Here is a 24,094-nt window from a genome sequence, read left to right on the forward strand (position 1 = left end):
CCTAGATGCCAATCTAGATTCAATCTGTAAAGCACTGTGAGGAAAAAAAGAGACTTTTTTCTCTATTTTGTGTCATTTTACATTCACAAATAATTCTGTGAATTTGCTTATTTTGATTCTAAATTATCCTGATTTTAGGATTAAACCATAATAACACTTGTATATCTATGTTTTGTTAGATGACATGGATGTGTTTAATATGTGGTTATGGATATGCTGCTTCCTAATGTGCTGTGCCACGTTGCATGCTGGGTTGTACTTGACTGTGACTTGTTAAACTGTGAATAATTTATTAAAGGTGCAATTTATTTTCATCAAAGAGTTCAACAAACTCCAACAATTCAACAATCCTCAAAAGAAATGCTTTTATTGTGAAAGGCTAAAATCAGTCTTTCAGATACAATTATACAAAGAATTTCATTCACAGAAGGACCATGTATCTAATAGATTCAAAAACAGTCAATGATGATACCTCAATGATACTTGAATTTTGGTGCTTAATAAATATTTTGTAACATCCAAATACTCTGATCCATCTGAATTTATGACGTAAATACATTGATATTTTTGAAATAGCTCATTTTAAATAATGTTGTATTTCCATAAAGTTCAATAACATAATATAATACTTGTTGTTTAAATGTTGTTAAAAAAAAGAAGGATGTAATAATGTACCTTTGAAGGGCTTTCTTAAGAAAAAGATACTGTTTGTAGCCAGATGGTGTAGTTACAGCATCCACCAGCAGGGGCGAACTAGCCCATGATTACACTGGTCTACAGACAAAATGTTTATTAAATAAATGTAGTCAAACTTTACTAATGCTGGGTCACTGAGAACAAAACCGATGCCTGGAAGTATTGATTTAATCTAGTTTTCAAGATATGCTATTGGATCAGCATGACCTTGGGAATAAATGAGATCTCAATCTAAACCAAAAAAAAAATATTAAACTACATCTTTGACTGGATCTATGACAATGGCCTACTTGCTTTTTAGGCAAAACAATGAATGAACTGAGGTTTGCACCCCTGTAATAGTGTCATGCTCTCTCATTTGTCAGTGTTTGATTTTGCAAAGGGACACATTTCTGTTTAGCCAAAGTGAGCAGTATGTGAGTATGCAGTAAAGTGAGCAGTATGTGTGAACAAAGAGAACTTCAAATGGAGCTCATCAATGCTTGCTGGACAGTGATAACAGATGCTGCATTTAATGAATACAAGAGACAAGCCAAACAGTTGTTTTAATTGTCATATTTGAATTCAGCACATCAAAATACATAATAAATAGCACATTTAATCTCTGAAGTAAATGACTTCTCAACAGTTGTTGACCAGCCAGTGTAACCAGCCAAACCTTGACTTGTTCTCTGCATACTAATCTGGGATAGGAGACAGTATCAAAAATGTAAACACTTCACCTTTTAAATTTGGGCTGCTTTGCAATGAGGTTGTGCTAACACATTTATAACAACATTTGACATTTTTGTCAGTGCCACTGTGCATGAATTCCCATGTAATAGTGTGGCGTGTGAAATTACCGTAATGGCACAGAATTTACATTAAAGTCTCGTCTTACCGCAACGTTTTTGGAGGACAGTATACCTCACATAATATCACACTGATGCTAGTCCTTCATTAACACACGAATGGAGGCCTTGGACTCAACATGTCTATTGATTTCAGTGCTGCTGTGTGAGCAAACACATCTGTCAGGATGTGAAAGACTTATTGAATGAGATATGACGAATACTCACTGCTGAATGTCACAACAGTCAATGAGGTACATTTAGTTGTGGGTTGTTGTCTGATAATATGTAGAGCATTGGAGTCACCTTGTAAAACTAACAGAAAATAAAGATGATTACAGTAATACTGATAGTTTATCAGGTAAATATAAAGTGTCCACTGTGAATATTTTACTTACAATAATAGGACTATACTATATATAGATGCAGAATGTATTGGCTACTGAAGATTGCCACCATAATGACACAAAACAGATGTTTGCGGGTTGCCATCACTAATTCTAAATGTGTGACTAAAATACCTGGCAGATGAGTGTGTGTATAGTAGGCCTATATTTAGATCTGATCTTGTTTATATCTACCACCAAAAGCCTGTAAAGCGTGTTTGAACCGACATAACTCTGTTGAACAATTGAGGTTTGTCGTAGTAGCTTATATTGACCAGCAGATGTCAATACCGCACAGCGTTTAAACCGAATATTAAATGTTGACTAAACTAAATTGATACAATTTTACATTGTCTGCTGAACTGCTAGATAGACAGACAGACAGACAGACAACGTAAGTAAAGCTCTTTATTGGCGCCTGTCACGATTTTTGAACAACAATATCCTGGCCACTTTTTTCCAAACAATGAAAGCGAATGAGGACCTTCAAATGACTAAAATCACCATAAAAAAGTCCACGACGTCCGCCTTAATTCCAAGTATGAGACCACAGATTTGTGTGACAAACACAACAAAATATGAGCCTAATCCTGATTATCTTCATTCCACTGAACAGCGACCGGATCCTTGAGTCATTGTCTCTGAGTCGATCAGTTCGATTCGTCAATTAATCAGTCAGACAGGTTTTTTGAATGGCGAGATTTGTTGAGATTTGCAGTGCATGCTGATTTACATTTTTATAATATGGTACAAGAAGATTTGGAGCATAAAGGAATATGAACCACTTTAATGATGCATGGTGTCATTGTGGACCATCAGTCCATTCATTTTCATATGGCATATCGAGGATAGGCCTATTTGTTATTTTGTGTCCCACAGAAGAAAGTCACTGGCCTACAGGTTTAGAACGACATGAAGGTGAGTGAATGATGACAGAACTTTAATTTTTTTGATGAACTATTATTTTAAAACAATGTATGCCTGCCATTTGCTGATTTGTGCTTATGAATAATGATAATAATATTAAGTTTGTTTCTCACACAATAATTGGAATATAGATTTGATATACTTTTAGAACTTTATGAATTATGGCAGTATAGTTTATGACCCTCTTTTAGCTACACATGTCAACATAAGCACCTGAGACAGTTTGCAAAATATCTACAGTGTTCCAATTAAGAAAGAACTATGGTGGTATAATGATTTAAAGGTCAAAGTATTTTTGTTGTTGTTGTTGCACGAACCGATCTTTCAACTACAGACCGCTGAAGAGACGAGTACTAATCTATTGTGATCACAATGTTGCAAGCATCTGGTCCTAGTAGTGCAGTTATGCCTTAAAAATGCAGAAGAGGCTCCAATCTCCTGTTAATTAAGTTCACCCACGGTGTGAGAGGTGCAGACTCACTGCACAGAGGCCCCTGAGCCACAGCCGGGCCGGTCTGTGAGGGCTCCGCTCATTAGCAGCCCGACAACAGATGGAAACGTTCTTTGCACTTTAGCAGATGAGAGGTTCACCTAGGGCCTAATGGTGCTGTAATGTACATACATGTCTCCAAGCAGTCTACCTGACTACCTGATGATTGCCATTAGCTGAACTGAGACAAGAGGTCAATGGAGGGAAAAGCGCTGTGGTGCGGATTAACTTTTTGACGCTTTTAAGGTGTTTAATACACATGGAGTTAACATGGAAGCATACAAATTAAATCGCACATGCTATATACCCAAACTTAATCTTTCTTGGAAGAGTTTGCAGAAAGATGTAAGACCCATAAAGAGTTTGCTTCTGCACCTAAATGAAAGGACAAGAATATTAATTCACATTATGTATAAACAGCTTTATTCCTATACAGAAAATATGAAGTACAAAAATAAAGAGTAACTTTGCCAACAACAACAATTATAATTGATAAATAAAACATGTAAAATACTGAAGCAAAGCCACTTATTGTTATCAGCTTTTTAAAACAATATTTTTGGAGCAGCTTTTAATATTGAAACTGAATACAACATCAAGACTCTTAAGGTCAGCAGATTGGGCAGACAGATGGACTCGTCGGAACACAATCCTTCTCCCCCTTGTCCTTAGTGTTTTGGAAGAAAACTATTTTAATTTCCTTTTCATAAATTGAATCTGAGACTTCCCAGTAAGTGCTCTGAGAGTTTTATAACCCTTGGAGGACACAAAAAAGCACCCAATGAAATCACTCAACAGATCATGACAAAGTTATCTACAAGTTCTTCCTACTCCATGAAAACATTTGGGTTAAATAGCTCAGTTTTTCCGCAACCGTGATATTTTGCAGCTGACTTTTTTTTTTTTTCAAAGCCTTGTTGTTATCCATGCTGGTTCATCATGAGATGACAGGGATTGAAGAACACAGGCCAAGGTATAAACAATAAATATAAACATCCACAAGACACATGTGTAGACATAATAAATAAATAACTTAAATGAAAAAAATAAATATGATATCTGTTAGGTGTACAGTAAATGTTAAGGGATGCATGGCATCCATTTGGTAACAAAAAGATAAACAATGACAAATGCATTGTGGTCATCATCTGTGTTGATAAAAGAGAACGCTAATGAGCCTGCTAAAGCACAGTCTGGTAGACATCACACTCTACGGTGCAATCAATGTCATTTTATTACTACATATAAACATATAAATGCTAAAAATGTCAGGTAAGATGTATCAAGAACTGGCTTTTTGCTCAGTATGTAGCTGAATCCAACTATCTTTTCAACTAGTTTGACAATTTAGACCCTACGTAATGCTTCCCTAATGTATCTTAATAATAATATTTTTATATCATGTACTTTGTATATTAATATTTGATGTACCATCATAAATAAATCATACAAAAATATTTAATTGTACTACTGGACTAGACAGCCCCTATTGGTTAAGCATCACATATTCTTTTGTATTTTTAGATTTTATTCACTTTATATTTATCTTTCATCAACTTTCTATATAAAAACCTGGCCTTATGGAACACGAACCCTTTTAATACCTCTTACTTTATTTATGGTATTAAAAAGGATTAAAAATGTAAGATAGAAAAATAGTTCATATCAGTCCTGTAAAAATCCTGAGAAATGGAAATCCTACTGCAAACACAATCAACCTTCAGCGCTTCCAGCTGAAAGGGTAATACTAACTGGCCTGTGTGTGTTCTATGGGCTCAACTTTTAATAATACTCTGCATATGTTTGTGCAATTACATTGTAATTACACCATTAATGTGCTGTTAATGAACGATCCAAACGTTGCTAATCTGGCTGAAATATTACATGCCAGATTGAAGGCCAGGAAAATGGGCACTGACATCCAGGATCAACAAATGAGTCTGACAAATGAAACAGGGTTTCGTTCTGTATCCAAGTCTGATGAAACTCCTAGTAAGCAAATGCTCGTTGAGTTATAACATGTAGTTTTTGTTTATAGAGCCGTTCAGATGGACGATCCAAAGTCGCAGTTCTTCCATCCGCAAACTCTCTCCATGTTGAGTCCAAAGAGTCTCTTGTCGACATGGCCGAATCATATTCTAACACCATTCAAGCTTTTCTGTTGAGGCTTGGGCTGTCGAGAACAGGCTGTCCTGAATCACTTACAGCCAAACCAAATTCCCTCACAGTGTTTCACCACGGCCAACCCGCCCGACCTCGTTCTGTAGTGACGGCCCAGGAGGCTTTCCGATTCCTCCTTTCCTCTCTTTGACCATTGCACAATTTCTTCAGGTCACGCTTCCCCTCCCCTCGTTCAGCTCTCCTCAACCCACGCACTCACAGTCCGCAGCGGAGAGGGACTTGATGGTTCGCCAGGTTGTCGCAGCATCCATGAAGGAGACCGGTTCATAGCCCGTGGGGCGGCAGCAAGGGTGTGCGCTAACCTTCCTGGCGGTGCGCTTGGGCAGACTACCGTTGGCCAGCAGAGTGCGCAGAGCCAAGTCGTAATTCCCGCGAGACCTCTGGCAGGAGCCGACGCAGAACTTGAAGAGGACAATCTCGTCCGAGTCGAAGCCCATGCCCAGGTCCCGTACGCGCATCTCGCGTTTCTCCACGCGACAGTCCCGACTGCTATGCCGTCCCCGGCTGCTCTTCTCTTTCTTTTTCTTTTCCTCCTTCTCTTTTTTCTTCTTTTTCTTGCGCACTCCTTTGGTCTGTATATCAGAGGTATCCGGTGAGCGGGGGGAGCGTTCCCATCGTGCTGGCTGCTGGTCGTCCTCGACGAGAACAGATGGCTCTGCGGGAGAGACAGAAATAGACAAAAAGAAAGAGACGTTTATCACCCATTTCAGGCCTGAATAATTCCTTATTGATTCCTTGTAGAAATGATTCCCAGACATCCGACTCACCAAACAGGCCGTGCCACGGGGAGTCACTGCCCTCCTCAAGCTCTTCCTCAACGTTTGGAAAAGGCTCTAAAGGCGGCTCCTCCACCCCAGCACCAGCAAATCCCACCGCAGCTTCGGATTCTGCTCGAAAACGCGACCTGCCTCCTGCCACTAGCGGCAGTAGAGACATCACAACCCATACAAGCACCTGAGCAAACAAAGCAAAGGTGGATGGCAAATGAAAGGACAATTTTTCACAGTAATTAGAGCATCTCCAGGTTACTTGAATCAATGGATGTCCTAGCAAAGAATTCGCCCGTTTATACACACCTGCCAGCGTTTCCTGTGACATGGTGCGTTTGTGACTGATGGCATGGCTGGCATTGCTCTGATCCAACTCCTTGGCCACCACCAAACTCCCACCTGCATGGAAAGAACAAAGAATGGCTTTATTATACAGTGACCTACAGTTATACAAGTACATACCAAGGCAGGTAATGTAAACTCCAGAGCGCAACATGCGGGTGACACATACACATGCATACAAACGTATAATCAAAGGTGTCCCATTCATCACGGTCATAATGCCTTTAGAAACATGCTCATTGTTGTTATAGAGAGAGACCAGTGCGATCTCCGAGCACGACCGGTGCTGACTTGCCTGCGGACAAAGCTACAGTGTTAAAAAGAGCCGTTGTCCATCAAATAAACTGCCTTGAAGCGAACTCTGTCAAAAGCATTCTTGATGTGGTTAGATTGCAGCGTGTAGAAGGAGCCTCGTGCTCTCAGGGGGTCCTACAAGCCACAGAGATACAGAGAGGTTGATAAGAACTCTGAGCAATGCAGATGTTTATTGACTCATTGCAGTGTGTGACTGTGTAACCTGTGCTGGGGGCTTTGATTTATATCAGGGTCAGGAACGGGGCACAGTGTCTCAGTTAACACCATTCAAACAGCAGGACTCAGTCAAACACGGCAACCCGAAAATGATTGATGAGGACAGACCAATTATTTGCTAGGGGAAAAGGGATGGCAGGCAGCACAGCAGAGTATGCTGTGCTTATATTTTGGCATAGTTTTATAGCGTTCCAGTTGTGTAGAGATGACTGAGGCTGGATTCCTTTCTCTTGCTAACCTCTGAGAGATCCGCTCCAGAGGAAATGAACTGATGGCACACTTAAGCCCCATTTACAAGAATTAACTCACAATAAAGCAGTTAGCCACAAGAGGATGTGCCTTCATTTTAGCATGGTTACAGGGTGTTGTTAGACACAACATGTTCATGTTAGTGATGTGAAGTGGCTAGTAGTGCTTATGAAGAGCCAATAACAGCAAGCTATTGCGCATATTGTGTTATACTTTCTTTTTTGAAACATAAAATAAGTTTGTTGCAGAGTATAGGGATGTGCTGATATATTAAGGTTGATATATTTTTAACCCAATATTATTTATCATATTTTTTATTATTTCTACATACAGAAATGTATTTTAAAATAAACAGATTTGGCATACAATTTTTATAAACAGATAAAAATTCGTACATTTCGGCTTAATCAATAAAAACCACCCATTTGAAACTCTACCAGTGAATTTAGGCAGCACAACTTTATAATGTACAGTATGAAAAATGTTATATTTGCTAAACATTACATTTAACTTTAAATTGTGAGTAATAAACTTTGAGTGTCAGATGACAGTAAGAGTACAGTTAGGGGAAATGAGCATGCACAATTAAATGTCCAATTTTAAATCTCTAATATTGGCAAATAACCAATAAGGTACTGATATAGTTCATAAAGCATAATTTCTAAGATGCTCTTTTCCATACATTTAATGTGTATGGGAAAGTAGACTGCCCTTGCTCCCAATTCACTTTCATTTGATCTTAGTTGGTGTTCAAACGAAGAAATCAAGCCAGACAGGTGTGGAAAGACATGAGGATAAATAAATGACGACAGATTTTTCATTTCTGGGTGAAACTATCCCTTCAAGCCAGCATTATGGAAGTATTTAGGAAATGTAAGGCATAATCTAATTTCAAATCACATTAATGGGGGCTGGACACTCACTCTACCTGTTCTGTTCTTTCTGCATCATTTGCGATGACTCTCATAATGGTAAAGAAATGTCATCGTAAAGTTTTAAGGGTCAGAGGATCTTTTCTCGTGCAGTAGGAAGCCTTTTAAGTCAAATCATCCAGACTCCTGATCTACTCACAAGCTCACCTTTGAACAAAAGTACTTTAGAATGATATACCGAATAAAATCTTTACTGCCAAAAAATAAAAATAAAAAGTAGTATCTCATGTGCTCCTCAGGAGCATTAAAGATGTCTAATGCTGTATCTTAAGATCTTCAGTCATCTTGGTTTATTGGCTGCTTAAGGCAAATGTAGAATTTATGTCTTCTAAATCCAGCCAAATAAATATGAACCCGGTTTCAACAGCTTCAGGACATATTTATGGCGTCTCTGGAGGCCGGCTTCAGCGGAGAAAGACCACGTATGACCAGAGATGAATGTGGACATGCTGTCAAGAGGGTTTATGGCATGGATTCCCATTGAAATGTGACTTCGACCATCCTTCTAACTCCTGCATGTGTTGCATTAAAATCGAAGTGTTGTTTATGCGCAAGGATTTATTGTATTCTGATGATTTTCTAATTATAATTGTATACATATCCGAAACCTCCTTAAATATGCGGCACTTCATCTAAACTGCCATAATTGCTTTGATCATAAGTGACATAAAAGCATACGCCCTGAGCTGCATATGTGATTGTTTGTTTATAAATGGTTTGCGTGCGTGTGTATGAGTGTTATGGCTGTGACTCTGTGAGCGTACACATCTGTTTTCCTGACCACAACAATCATTCTTACAGTCTGGCTGGCTTCCCTCCTTCACTCTTCAGCTTCTATCCAGCTGAATGTATAAACTCAATGCAGAATAACCAGGATGACCGTAACAAGCAAATCAATATCAGACACCTAAGGAGAAACAAGACCAGCTCCACCACAAGAATTCGGAAATGTATCCATTGTAGACTATGGAAGTGCAATCTGGCTAATAGGTTGGTCTGCACTCGGGGTCTGTGACTGTGCGGCTCATTTCGTGCTGTCAGTTTCTAAATAAGCCCCTTGGCCTCTCGTTCCCTGACGACCCCCCACCTCACTGCTTCCTGTAAGCTGAGCTGGCATGCTGGGGGCGCAGGCCAGAGGTTATGATAAGAGCACTACCTGCCTCTCAAACGCACAGCAGGCCTTTACAGCCAGATAAGCATTGAAACGGTTTATGACACAACAAATTCACACTTGCTGTATTAGTTAACGGCTCCCGATAAGGCAGGCATTACTCTTGTTATTGCTGACACTACGTCAGGGGTTTATTCTAAACGTCCAGTACCAGCCCTAAGAATTCAGCTTCGGTGCATAACCTGTCCCGCTCAGTGTATGCTACATATATGAAAGATACTTTAAATCAAGCATATCAAAAACTATTCTAATCACTTGGCAGGCACAAAAATGGGTGAAAATCCAATAAACGTACATTGAATGAGGGATCAAGCCATATGTAGATTCAGAATATCACAGAGGTTGCGTCTCAATCAGTTCCCGTGTACACGAATTCAGGCACTGGTAAGGACCCTGGCTCACTACACATTGGGACACTGATGACTTTATTTCCGGCGACATGACAACGTCCTCATTAGAACATCACTACTGGCATTTATGAACAACAGCAGAACTGATATCTTTCTGACATTATTTAAATTTTTTATTTAAAGTACATTATGATAAAACTTTGCTTGTTACATATATATGTGCAATATTTCAGCCGTAAATAAATTATAGGGCTACATGTTACCTAGATTGTTAATTTCCTGTCTAGCAATGTATGTCTGTGCTGAAATTTAATGAAATAATGGTCTGTATTTTAAAAAACATTTTTGCGTGTCATTATGTAGTGACTTATGTTTTGCACTTCAGAGCTTCCGTTAAGGGAGCCTATAGTGAGCATTGATGCTCCATGGTTTTACAGTGCATTGTGGGACTTTTAAGGGAGTTTCAAATGTTTTAGTGGACTAGAAGGATTTTGCGATTGAGACAGCCCTTAAAATGGCCGACTCCCTGATCAGTGCCTTGACTACTGAACTAGGGAGCTGAGGTGGGCTCTTTTGACTTACGCCAGTACGCATCCAACTAGAAACTGCATAGCAATGCCGTGGCAACCACCTAGAAATCATACCCTATCAATATCTACGTATACAGGCAGCCAAATAATTAATTAGTAATCGGATTCATGGCTCAATCAGATTGAAAAAGCCTTCATGTAAACACCTCGATCAATCTGAGTGAGCTCGGATGAAATTTCAATTGGACTGGAAGTTGTGATGCGTATATTTATGTTTTACGATTTATGAATGTGCCTATGTTTATTTTCTTCTTTCATCTTTAAAAACTGGCAAAATGACAGTTAAATTCACGGTAGCTCAATAATTGTATCCCTTAAAACTCATCTTTGATTACCAAAAGTAAAAAAAAAATTTTTTATGTTAAATTAATCGTACATTTTTTTAATGTCTTAAAATAACTTGAATGTAACTCAACACCCTTGCCTTATTTAGTACACACAGTTCTATGGATATGCAAATTAGCTCCGCCTCCATCTCAGACATCGACTTGTTGACGTGATTGGTTACAAGGTAGTTTGTGACGTCAGAAACACCAGCAATTACAAACCATGTTTTTGAGACTGTCTTTGTTTCACTGCAGTTTTAAGGAGAAAATACTCACCAATCGTGATGAATTTGTAAATGGTTTGTCTTAGCAAATTAAAAACACCACATAGACATATAAACAACATTAAAAGCTTGTTCTGCTGTATGTTTGTTTCACTTAACAAAATTGACTTACAAGAGTCATTCTTTTGGTTGCACGTCAAACCCTGTTCCTGGAGAGCCACAGCCCTGCAGAGTTTAGCTTCAGCTCTAATTAAACACACCTGATCCAGCTCATTTGAAAACTACAGGAGTGTGTTTCGGAGCAGGATTGGAACTCCAGGAGCTGAGTTTGACACCCCTGCACTACACTGTTCATGCTGTAGATTCAGCATTTTTAAATGAACAAAAATGAAAGCCCAACACTAATGAACAAGCACATGTAAAAATCTCTTACTGACTTTTCTTTATCCTGGGTGAACTGACCATTTCTAAGACGTGTCTTTGTGCAAACAATCTATTATACAAAGCTCTTCCATGAATATCAAATCAGTGAATATAATTAGCAGCTCTTAAGCAGGAAAACCGATTTACTTAAAGGCATCTTATTTACATCTTTACAAATGAGACATAAGAACCCTCTAGATTTGGTTTCAGATTTGGTTAGGGAAGCCCACACGGTCCTCAAAGCACATAAACTCAAGAAAGTGTGTAAGTGCAAACCCACACTGACCCAAACTGTCCAAATCTTCCTATGCAGTGAGAAGCATCTTCCACAGTCCCTCACACCCGCCTCTAGAGGTGCACCTGGTTGTGTTTAAGTGCCCTCAGCAGTGTCTTTGTTGGCCAGTCGCTCTGTGCCTCTTGTTAACATGTGAGCTGAGGGTGCCTGAGGGACGGGACAATGCGGCTGCACTCTTGAGGAACTGCAGAGCGGTTCTGACGGCCTCTGTGCTGGGACTCATTGATTAAAGGCATGCTTCAAACGCACAACAACCTGCCCTCGGGCACTTACATGCCACCGTTAAAGAATACGTGAGTATCACAGTGGCGTCATTGTGACTAACGTGGATCCAGACATCTCACCCTGCAAAAACGAATTTCCGGGAGATGGCACTACACCCTCCCCCCCAAAAAATAAAATGAAAAATTACATTATAAACTATTATTATATTCATTTGTGTAAGCCGCATAACACAGGTCCGTTCATTCAATAGTATTAGTGTGTCGAAAGTGAAACTGACCGAGGGTATCCCAACGTAAGTGCTCACAGAAGACGCATATGAAATGTGTGATGATACCAGTCATAACGGTAATGCGTCTTCTTGGCTGACCACTTTTGATCAGCGGGATTCAGGGATATTGTATATCAAGATGTGGGAGACTCCCGGACCTTACGGGAGAGGTGAGATGCCTGGGATGCAAACTCCTCAGTCGTGACGACAGATGCAAATGAAGGGCTGTCATTTTAGAGCTGTTACGAGGGTGTTGACTTTTGTGATGTGCGTTGGAAAATCTATATCATAAATATACATGATTGAGCGGATGATGTGTTAATTATGATGTTTAAAGGTAAAAGCTGACATGATCATTTTTTCCCTGGAATTTGAGCCGTAATCTGTCTAGACTGAACTCATAAGCGAGTCTCAAGAGAGAACCCCTGCGTTATTTCACTGTCCCCCTTCCATCTCGGACAGAGCCATTAGAGGTGTTTGATGTGCCAGGTCTACCTGTCATTAATGATGAGGAGCAGCGGTGTGGGATAGGCCACACTAAATCAGCCAGCCAATAAAAGACACCTGGTGAAAGCAGAGATGCAAAGTACACTTCACCAGCCTGGCCTGCTTGATCATTGCCAGACACGCTTTTATCCGGGGGTGTGAACTTCAGCCGTGAGGTGCGTGTAATATATCTATCCGTGTTCCCTCCGGCTCGCTAAACTCCATCGGCCTCAATCTCCAATCCAGAATTGGCGCATGCAAAGAGCAGGCAGCATGCATGTCCTTCCAAGTTCATAGGTCTTTCCTTCTAACAGTACTTATTACATACACCCTGTATATAATGTATTGGACCTGTTACAACGGACTGCGTTTTGGCTATTTGCAGATATCCGAGACACTGGCTTTATGACATTTTAATGTGCTTATGCTCCAGAACTCGAGTTCAATCGCAGCATGTCTGAGTGCGTGACATCCAAGCGTATAATTCAATAATCCTTCTCTGGCAAAAGGTAAGTTCTCATTACTGTCAGAGTCCAGCCACTGGAGAGGTGAAGAGAGAGCGTACGCTGCCAAGAAAACCAGCATTACCTGTTTGAAACCCTTTACTCTTTTGTTCCAGGATCCAAGGGGGAAAAAAAACACACTGATTATTGGATTGTGAACACATGTGGTTTTTAGACCACCATTCATGTCATTGAGTGAACATGATAGCAAAAACAACTTCCATTAATTGCTAAGATCCATCATTCAGGTCTCTGCTGCTTTCAGTTTCTCTCTTAGACAGACTCTTAGTACAGCATTCTCATATCCATAGATTGTTGCGTGTAATGGAAGAACATACTTGAACAGCAAACACAAAAAAATGCACACAGTATAGGCCTACAGCAAACCTAACACAGGGGTCCTCAAAATAAGACAATTCTCAAAAATACAGGATCTTTATTGGTATCAATGATGGTCCAACGAAGAACCTTTAATATTCAATGGAACCTTTCCATTGCACAAAAGCTTCATTATAGTGGAAAAAGGACTTATAAAATATTCTTTACACTAAGAAAAAAATGGTCCTTCTTAAGAACAGATCGCTGAAAAGTTCTTTAAGCAACCAAAAATGGTTCTTCTATGGCATCGCTGTGAAAAACCCCTTCTGGAACCTTTAACCATAACATATGGAATCAGATTCATCTGAAAATACCTTTTAATGAGTTCAATTTGTCAACAGAATAATGATGCAGTCAAATCGACATCAGTGATGTGCGCACGTCCTGGGTCGTTCCCTTTTGACTTCTTACGGCAGTAAATTCCTGAATTCACGGTACATCAACAATGAAATCATCAGTGTTCGAGTTAGAGGCTGTGAGCCTTGACAAAAGAGGCAGGTTGGTTGGTAGGCTTTATTTTTGCTACGCAAATGCAGTGGCCACTGTTTGCATTCCACACCACGCGGGCGCATCACGAGCCTGTCGGACGGAGCTCAAGAGCGCGTCCCTTTCCTTCCAGAACCTCAACTGAGGCACAGGCCTGGACCACACAAACCGCTCAGGCACCTACAAGCGTGCATGAATGCACATATACATCACAATACAAATGGCTCAGATTAGGATAATTATTTTATCATTTGTTATTATCATTATTTATCATCTCATTTCAAAACAGTTTTTATTAGGGATCTACTACATTCCTGCCTCCCAATGTTCTGATGTCTGTTAAAATGATTTAGTCTATTACTAAAAACACTCTCTCATCTTACCCATGCATTTCAAACCCCTCAAAATAGTTTAGTTCTAAAATTCTCTAAAATTATTTAATTAAGCATAGTTTTTTAAAAGTAGAGATGGATGATATAGCATCAACATATTGCCTATTCCCTGGTATTGATCACTCATTTTCTCAGTTTTTACATTTAGATTAACTTTGCTGTCATAATATGGCTTGAAGAAAAGTTCACTTAAAAAAGAAAATTCACCCTCAAGTTGTTTCAAATCTGTATGAATTTCTTTCTACTGCTAAAATTGAGGGCGAGTAAATGATGACAGAATTTTCATTTTTAAGTGAACTACCGGTATTCATTTAAAGTCAAGATCATCTTTAAAAACCACTAATAAATGAATAACACTGTTAAATTTAGCATTTTTCATGCTGTACATAATAAAGTTGTGATGCCTAAAATCACTTGAAGCATTAAAAAAATATATATTTTAGTTTATTAACACAAAACCGTACAGAATTTGGTTCCACTTTAACTATTATGTAGGTCAAAGAAATAGTTTGGTACAATGGACTTATGTTCATGTGGTATTCCAAATCACTTTTGCTGCTAGCGAGGCAGGCTATGGATAAGGTTAGTGTGGTGAGCAGGACGAGGTCGAGGGACGTGAGAGATACGAGACCGGTGCGTCGCGCAGGTGTCGCTCATCAGTCACCGGTCTCGCGCCGCTCTCTCACGTCCCTCGACCTCGTCCTGCTCGCCACACTAACCTTATGCATAGCCCGCCTCGCTAGCAGCAAAAGTGATTTGGAATACCACATGAACATAAGTACATTGTACCAAACAATTTCTCGACCTCGTCCTGCTCGCCACAGTTAGGAACAGGTTTGGTAGTAGTATAGGTTTAAGGGTGGTTTAAGGCGTAAGGGAAGGGTCAACTATGTAGATGAAACTGCAGAAATTACAGATATAATTACAGGCAGGTATTTTTTAGAAAAATATAAGTACAACCTAAAACATATATGTACATGATAAGTGTATTGTATCCACTGTATTAAATTATATTACATAGTAGTTAAAGACACTTAATATAAAGTAACCCCCCAAATTGTAATATTGACCTGCCATGTATCATCATCCATAACATCAAAACAACTATCAGCTTTTCGGTATTGGCCAACATTTTTAATTTCAGTGCATCCATACTTTAAAGCTTATCTTAAGAACAAAACAAATTAGATTTTCAAATGAGAAGAACGTTTTTGATACTCAACCTGATGATCAGTGATAATTACTGTTGTTTTTCTTCAATAATGATCAGTAACAGTATCAGTATTAATGATCAGTAAGTCTTCCTACTTGATGCTCAGCAGTAAAATCTGTCCTCCTTCATTTATGATCAGTAATAAATGCCTATCCCCATTCACTCATCTACTTCACACCCCTTACAAATGTGCTAAAAATGTATACATTAGTCATGTTTCTTAAGATCTAAAGAAAATCAATCATTCACCTGGCAAAACATTGTTAACAGGCCGATTTTATACAAAGGACCCGTATAAAGTGGGTCAGCATTGCAACTCTGAGAAGATGATCTGAGTTGACAGCCAGCAGTGGCACCAAGTCATAAATTTGAGCTGCAAGATTATTAGAGAACACATTTTATAGTCCAGATTCGTAAAGTCAGTTCAGATGCAGTAGCTAATGTCGTTTCCTGTCGGAAACCCATCCTGAACAGCTTTACCTTCTCTTCATTAAAGTGTCTTGCCTTTTGCTTTGATAACCAAATACAGCCAGATTAACTACATTTAAAAGGGACCGACAGAGCGAGAACACTTGGATGAACAAGTCCTTAAATGGGAATAAATTAGGGAAGAGAGGGTAATGGTGAAGATAGTATTTCTCTCCCGAGGCTCAGCCTGAGCAGTCACAGCGACCGCTAAAGAGAGAGGAAGAAAGAGAGGGATAGACTAAGCAACTAAATACTCTATAAAAGGAAGCCAGAACAGTTAGCCTTGAGATAAGAGTTGGTGGCTTAAAAGAGAGAAGCTTCATCACTGAATTTGCGCATCATACAAACCTATCATACGCACTCAGTCAACAACCTGTGTAAAAGACCATCTAAACCCTGCTCTAGCAGACTCTTGGTTTCTAAATGCATCCACAGGTATTTATTTCAACCAAGGCAGCGCTCAGGCACAGAGGCCAGCCCATCCTCATAGGCCTTTATACTGTAGCTCACATCTCATTTGTTCAAATTAAGCTCAGGGAGGGGGAAAAACCAGCTATTAGTGTGTCTGGATGAACTAACAACATCCTCAGCGTTTCCATGTCGCCCAGTTGAGCCCCAGACAGGCTTCGAGTAATGACCTGGCCCGCTCTTTCAAAGGCACCGACGCCACCATGATTAATGCATCTGACCTGGCAATTTCGGAAGAATACAGCTTATTGTATTAAAGACTGCTTCCAGCCACAAACATGGGTATACAATAAGTCCACTTAACATTCTTCGCTATCAAAAGTTTGGTTAGAGATGTTCAGATAAAGAGAAAAAGGTAATATCCCTCATCAGTGTCATGAATAAAGTCTTGAGCGTACTTGCATTTCATCTGGCAAAAACGCCAACAATTAAGCGGAAACTAAGGGTCAGACCTGGTGAAGCTTTTGTGTGCGTTTATAAATTTGGTTTTATTGTATGAGCAATGGTCTGAGTGACTGAGTCTGAGGGTCAAGATATAAACAATCACAAAATCTGATTTTCTTCGTGCCACAATCAAGGCAAATGAACGAGCGCTGTCAAAAAACAATTTGTGTGTATAAATAGACCGCGTGCTATAAATCTGCAGAGTATGAGGAATGCAACAATGGAGCTATGCATCAAAATTGAATAGTTTTTGCTAATCATTTTTGGTAACCACAAGAGGGTTCAATCTTTTTTACAAGGGGGAGACTGATCCAGATTGTGTAAGATAAGCAAAATCATACCAATGGCAAAAAAATGAGTCAAAATAAAAGGTTGGGGAGTCTTAAAGGGACGATTAATCTCAAAATAAAAATGTCCTCATGTTTTTCCAAACCTGTTTGAATTTCTTTCTTATGGAACACTTTTTTTTAGTCCACAAAGTTAAAGCTGTTTTGGACCCCAAAGTACTTCAAAATATCTTCTTTTGAAATCATGTTCACCTAGGTAAACAGTAAATCGCTCGAGCACTTTAAAGATAAGATCACAGGACTGACACACCATCAGTAAGTCATTATTTATCACTTATATATTTTAAATATACCACGGAATAAAGAGTGTTGTTTAAAAAGTCTTTAGGTAGTTGACATTTAGCTAACCATCCTCGGGGTTCCAAAATGACAATGTGTCTCGCTTGTGATGAACTTCAACAGATTGCGCCTTCCTGAACACTTCCTGAAATTCCTTTTCAAAAGCCAATCCCCCTTAAAAGCCATTGAATCATTTGCACACTGGTTGGCACCGTGATGAATTTTCTAGAAACTGACACAGAGGCCCATTCAGACGGAACACAGACAGTTGCACTGACCCTTAGAGAGAATGAGCTCAGGTCAGCTAAGGCCAAGGGACGTGGACCCTGCGGTGAAGTTGCAGGACACTGTGAGATATCTCAACCTTCTCCACAAAAGCACTAATATAATCTCTTCTTCACGCACATGCCTCTACGTTTCTGTCACATTCTGAACCCAGCTTATGCATTGTACATGCCAGTTATCTTCTTGATAGGTCTTGCTGCGCTAGAAAGCCAGTGGCAATGTCCAGTGTGAGAATGTGTCATCATTTAAACCTTCCCACCATGCTGCTGAGGTTCGGGAATGTGCACATGAAAACACAAGGAGGGAGGTGCCACATCTACGCCGGGGGTTTCAGAGATCATTATATGACATGAAGAAGTAAAACCTTCAGAGGTGAGAGCCAGGTCAACTAACACATGAGTGACCGAAGAATTGGAGGGAGAAAAAAAACCCTCATCCGTGATAATAAATATTTTTTTGTGTGCTTTTTTTGCCTTCCCATGTGATTGGTTCTCAATCGTGGGTTCGGAGGACCTCAGCGCTGCACAATTTGGATGTGTCCTTTATTGAAAACACCTGATAATATCACCTGCTTATTAGCTGACCTGAATTGGGTGTGTCAGATTAGGGAGACATCCAATATGTTCAGTGTCGGGGTCCTCAAAGAAAACAAATGAAAACCACTGCTCTATAGTGAGGCAAAGTATACAAAGCAAGCATGTAAGCTATGCAAAAACACACATGGACATGTCATTGAGGTAGGTGCGGTGCTAGTCCAGGGCTGATCCGAAAGCAAAGATTCCAGAATGGAAATCAGTGCACAAAAAAATGAAATCCAAGCCTTCAGTGGAATCTGATATTTGAAATAATTTGAATAAATCGAGTTCAGCTCACATGTGTAACTCTTATATGCTTCTCCGAAATGTACACTAGGCTATAAAATATTATGCAATACGTTATGACAACATATTTTTTACATTGCTTTAACTCATCGAAATAAGTTAAGCAATTTTCAACTTTTTTTTTATAAGTTATACAAGATTCAAGTCAGTTTAATGTAATTTAAGTTGAAATTACTTAAACATCCAAGTTGATTGTACTTGAAAATTTAAGGCACTTTTAACTTTTTTAGTGTATGTTACTCATACACTAAAAATAAATAAAAATAAAATAACATACATTTATTTACAATTGGTAATAGTAGGCTATATGAGAAGTGTGTTTGTTAATTAATGTTAACGTTTAACCACAAGAAAAAGTCCCTTTTGATCAACTAAAACAGCTTTAAAGTGGAGACGCCTTTCACTTTAACCAGAACGTTAAAATCTTTCACTGTGTTGAAAACATCCCTTTCGCCTCCTATAAAACCATCTTGACAGTTTCCCTATATAATAAATAAAAAACGACCAAACAAACCATGTTTGTTTTCAAGAATAAGTTCAGCAGGCTGTGAGAACAGAATGACAGGTAGCTTACAATGCCTCTCAGACCACACCTGATGACACCCGGCTAGAAGTTTCAATTACACACCAGCCGTCTAATGTTTATTGCCCGAGGGGACATATTACAGAGGTCTGATCCAAAGCAGTTGACAATCTTTAACTCTATCAATTCAAATGCAGCCGATATGTCAAGAAGTTGAAGTGTTGCGCGTTACCGTGCGTATGGAGTGCTTGAGCGCGAGCGTGCCAAATCCTTACAGCCTCGCGCTTCTCGTAGGCAGATTGTCTTCGCGAGTAAAATCCACACGCGCCTCTGTAAAGCAACTGACTTTCTCACGGGTATGTCCTCTTCTAAAAGCGAGAGAACAAACTCTTCAAAGGAGAGGAAGACGGAGAGGCGCCTCCCTCCGTGACCAAGCCTCTCTCTCTTCATCTTGTGAGATGATCCTGAGAGGAATGAAAATCAAAGCCAATTTTCCATGACCGGCTTAGCAGCTACAGTAATGATTTAAATAATATTAGTAACAATAACAGCTAATATTTAGTCGTCATTTATATTAAATTTGTAGTGTTTTGGCAGACATTGGTTAAGCCATAGGCTAGTTCTATCGATTCATAGGCTATGGGCTAGTTTTCCTATTAATCTGTATTAAAACATAATTTCCCATTTTGCCACATAAAGAAAAGGGTGACAATTTTAATATGAAATGCTCTCCAAAAACCAAACTCCAACTTAACAAAAGTTCGAAATATGATTAACAACAGTGGGCTAACCCATTTAAGAATTATAGGCTAATAAAAGCCCCTCGAAACGCTGCTGTGATTTGAATCCATTTTAATCACAGTTGTTGTGATTCCTGATCCCGTGTACTCAGTCTGTGAAAGCGAATGTGAGAGAACATCCATCCTGCTTTCATTACCTCCTCAGTCCTGAGATGCGAAACTTTACAAACAATGCTTATTTCTGAAAAGAAAATGTAAATGTTAATCACTCTATTAGACTGGACATTTATAGAAATGAAATCATAAACGACACACGTCTACAGCATGCTGCATTTAGCTTAGAGGGAAGATTAATACAGGGATGAAGATGATGCAAATTACGAGTTCAAGAACGAACAGTGCATGTGTAATCTTAGCAATCTAGGCTATTTAATGTGTAATTTGTATCTAATTATTTCCTGGAGCAGTTTACATATTGTTAGTTTGTGTGTAGCCTACAGTATGGAATATTGTTCTGTAAAATGCTACCTAAACGTCCAATAACGCGCACCAAAATTCACATTTCCCCACTTTTCATAACAACATTTTTTTTAACATGCAAATTATGACAAATTTGTCCGGCAAAACATTTTATTAAAAATAACACGCATTTTGCCCGGTGTGTCAAGTGAGGATCGCTTCAACGCTTCTCTTGCTCATGATGCCACAATTTATCCAAATATCTTCTTTTTTTTTTCATGTTTAGCCACTCATATAGCTACTATCATGTTAAATGCGACACAGAAGATAATCATAAACGAATCGATTAATCAATAATAATAATAACCATATACAAATAAAATAAAAAATCGCTAGAAACTCATTTAAAACGTTTCTTCATCTCGTGTGAGATTAATAGCATTAAAATTCGCAACCCATATTATGCAGGTAGCTGTCTATTTTAATTGTCCAGCACAAGTTGATTTTATGCTGCACAAACGTAGCCTACATAAAATAAAATTAATCATGATTAACGAAGACATATATAGGTACCGATAAATGACTTAGACACACCCAGAAAGAGAAATTCTGTCATCATTTACTCACCCTCGTTACTCTCTTTCTTCTGTGGACTGTGGATCACAAAAGGAGATGTTAGGCAGAATGGTCATTCACCTTCACCTTATGGGAAAAAATGAAACATAAGTGAATGGTGACTGAGACTGTCAGTCCCCCACATAACGCCTAACATCAAGGGTGAGTAAATGATGACAGAATGCTAATTTTCGGCTCAGGGTCAGTACAGACTACAGTTTCATTCCGTCAGTTTAGGTCATTGAGTTCCTGTATAAACTCTCATTTTAAATGTTACATTTAAATGTCATATATCAAGTATCATGATTTTCATCATATTTCATACTACTCAAGCTTATACTTATTAAACAAAACAATGCTTCAAAGATGCACTGCTGCTTTTGACAGTTGATATGTCTGCATATAGATGGCAGAGATGAAAAACTCTCTGGCCCTTGCTCTGCTCCCCAAATGTCCACCAGTGGAGTTCCCTCCGCCCACAGACAAGCGCTAACTTTGGCACTCCTTCCACTACAAACACCAAGCTCAAAGCACAAAGACTGGCCAAACAGGGCCTTGCTCGCTTTAGGCTTTCACAAAACATTAAAACAAATTCTGGGAGGCTCTCCTGAGCTCTATTTATAGACCAAACCAACAATACACACAACTGAGTAAGGAATGGAGGAGTGTGAATCACCACTGGTCCGACATATAATCCATTAACAGTGTAAAGTTCAAGTTCAAAAGATTGATTGGGAAATCTCTCATTGCAACTAGGGTTTCCCCTCAGGTAACCCTGCTTGAATCACAATGGATGGCAATTTGATTTAAACAGATAACATTGCTGAGTATGTAGCCGTCATGATTTTCCGAAGTTCCTTTTCATGAGCACCACAGCATGTCCCACACAGGGTTTCACCAGGTGCACTCTAGGTATTTTCCAAGCTAGAACATTCAGTTTGTCAAATGTCCTGAGGCAGTGCTCAGCTGCTGTTTCATTTGTGCTTTTTACAGTACAAATATTTATTACTTACAATGTTTTTAAGAGATGATTACTGGCTATTTAACAGCTGGAGAACACCAATTGTCAATATCTTGATGAAAGAAAACATCAAATACATACGTACAGACGCCTTCAGCGCATCAAAATGAACAACTTGGCATGAAAACTAATTCACTAAAGTAATATAGATACAAATTCATAAGAGCCCATGAGCGCACACCTTCTTTGACATAATATGTGGACTGTCTGCTTGAGTGATTAATGTGAACGTGCACTATTGTGTAGGGCTGAAGAACACGTCCTGTGTGTACTCACGGCTAAGCCCATGAGCACATGGACAACAGATACAGGCACCCAGTAAACAAACCGCTCAAATACCATCAAGGGTGACTGAGCTATGACAAACACAACTAACACTTGTCATGCATCCCCTCCCAACAGCATCCATGCTCTCGGCATGTAAGCCATGCAGTCTGTTTACCCTCACAGCTCCAGTTTTTAGTTCCAGGTTAAGCATGATCACCAGCATATTGGAAGGTTGTCCCACTGAAAATCCTCAAAAACACTTGAAAACTATTATTAAAGAAATGAAAAAACAAAACAAAAAAAATCTGTTTCATGTGAAAGCCTGTATCGGAATAAAATAATAATAATTTTTTTTTAAATCACTCTTTGTTATAACAGTCACAACAGTCAGACAAATTGTGAGATACAGTCACATTATTAGTTATAAAGTCGCAACAGCAAGATTTAAAGTCACATTGATAATTAAAGACTCAAATGTCAGTTGTATTCACATTATTAGTATTCAATTCGTAATTACAAGATATTAAGTCACATTATTAGTTAAATTCTCAAATGTGAGATGTAGAGTCACATAGTTATAAAGTTGCAATTTCAATATTTAAAGTCACACTATTAAAGTCTTGAATGCAAGATGTAACGTCACAATTGTGACATTTAAAGTCAACATAACGATAATCCAACACAAGAGAAAGGCAATTTTAACAACGTGTCCACAAACAATACCAGAAAATAAGGAACTAAAACAGAGATATACACGAGAACTAATTAACTAATGAGGGACAGGTGTGAGAAATCAATCAAACAATGAATTACCATGACAACCTTGACAAGACAGGATGATGGTGACCCACAGCGGTACAAATGGAGGAAGAAACCATTGTAGAGTCCTGAGCTCGACCGACCGAGGTGATGGGGTGATTGGCAAAGATCTAGGTGGAGTCCGCTGGATCGCGAGATCAGGTAACACAGACAGACTAGGAGACCAAGGCGGAGCCGCAGAGATGAGCGTCCAAGGTGGAGCCAGGGTGCTGGAGGACTGAGGCGAAGCTGGTGTGAGTGAGGACTGAGACAGACCCGGAGGGAAGAAGGAGGAGCCTGGTTGAGCCGGAGTGGTGGAGGAATGAGACACAGGACCGGAGGTATGTGGAGAAGGTACAGAGACAACTATCAAAGGTGGAGCAGGAGGGAAGAGGGATCCCAGTTGAGCCAGAAGTACGATGGCCCCAGGTGGAGCCGAGGGAGCAAGCAGCCAAGCAGACTGTTTGACAGGCCGAGGTGGATTCGGAGTGGGTTCGGAGTTCTCAGGCGGAGCCAAGCGAATCCATACACCACGGCAAAGCTGAAGACCTCTGCCCAGAAGAACTGTGCGGCTGACTTGGAGGAGGAGGGAATGGGACCATCAGCAACGATGGAAATTTAGGCACTGAGCAAAACCATCAGCAACGATGAAGACTTGGAGCTGGGCAGGACTAACGGTGACGAAGAAGACTTGCAGCTAGGCAGGACCAGTGCTGAAGAAGAAGACTTGGGGCTGGGCGGTGCCAGCGGCAAAGAAGAAGACTTAGAGCTGGGCAGTACAACTGGCGATGAAGAAAAAATGGAGATTGGGCTGGACCACTAGAGGATGAAGAGG

General features: G+C 39.6%; 1 protein-coding gene across 4 annotated transcripts; it reads right to left on the bottom strand.

Moving 5' to 3' along the window:
* Positions 1-3,737: 3,737 nt before the first annotated feature.
* Positions 3,738-19,729, bottom strand: artnb (artemin b). Of its 4 annotated transcripts, none has more exons than XM_079612628.1 (4): positions 19,592-19,729; positions 6,587-6,679; positions 6,278-6,464; positions 3,738-6,165 (listed from the first exon to the last, which is right to left on the bottom strand). In XM_079612628.1, exons 2-4 carry the CDS (start codon positions 6,638-6,640, stop codon positions 5,693-5,695), a joined length of 714 nt encoding a protein of 237 aa, XP_079468754.1. In that variant the 5' UTR covers positions 6,641-6,679; positions 19,592-19,729; the 3' UTR covers positions 3,738-5,692. The 4 variants fall into 4 exon arrangements, with proteins under 4 accessions (XP_079468754.1, XP_079468753.1, XP_079468755.1 ...); XM_079612627.1 differs by having other exon boundaries at positions 6,587-7,051; positions 19,592-19,703; XM_079612629.1 differs by lacking the exon at positions 19,592-19,729 and adding an exon at positions 6,918-7,635.
* Between the last annotated feature and the right edge of the window lie 4,365 nt (positions 19,730-24,094).

The sequence above is a fragment of the Phoxinus phoxinus genome (genome assembly GCF_949152265.1).
Source record: "Phoxinus phoxinus genome assembly, chromosome: 5".
Lineage (NCBI taxonomy): Eukaryota > Metazoa > Chordata > Actinopteri > Cypriniformes > Leuciscidae > Phoxinus > Phoxinus phoxinus.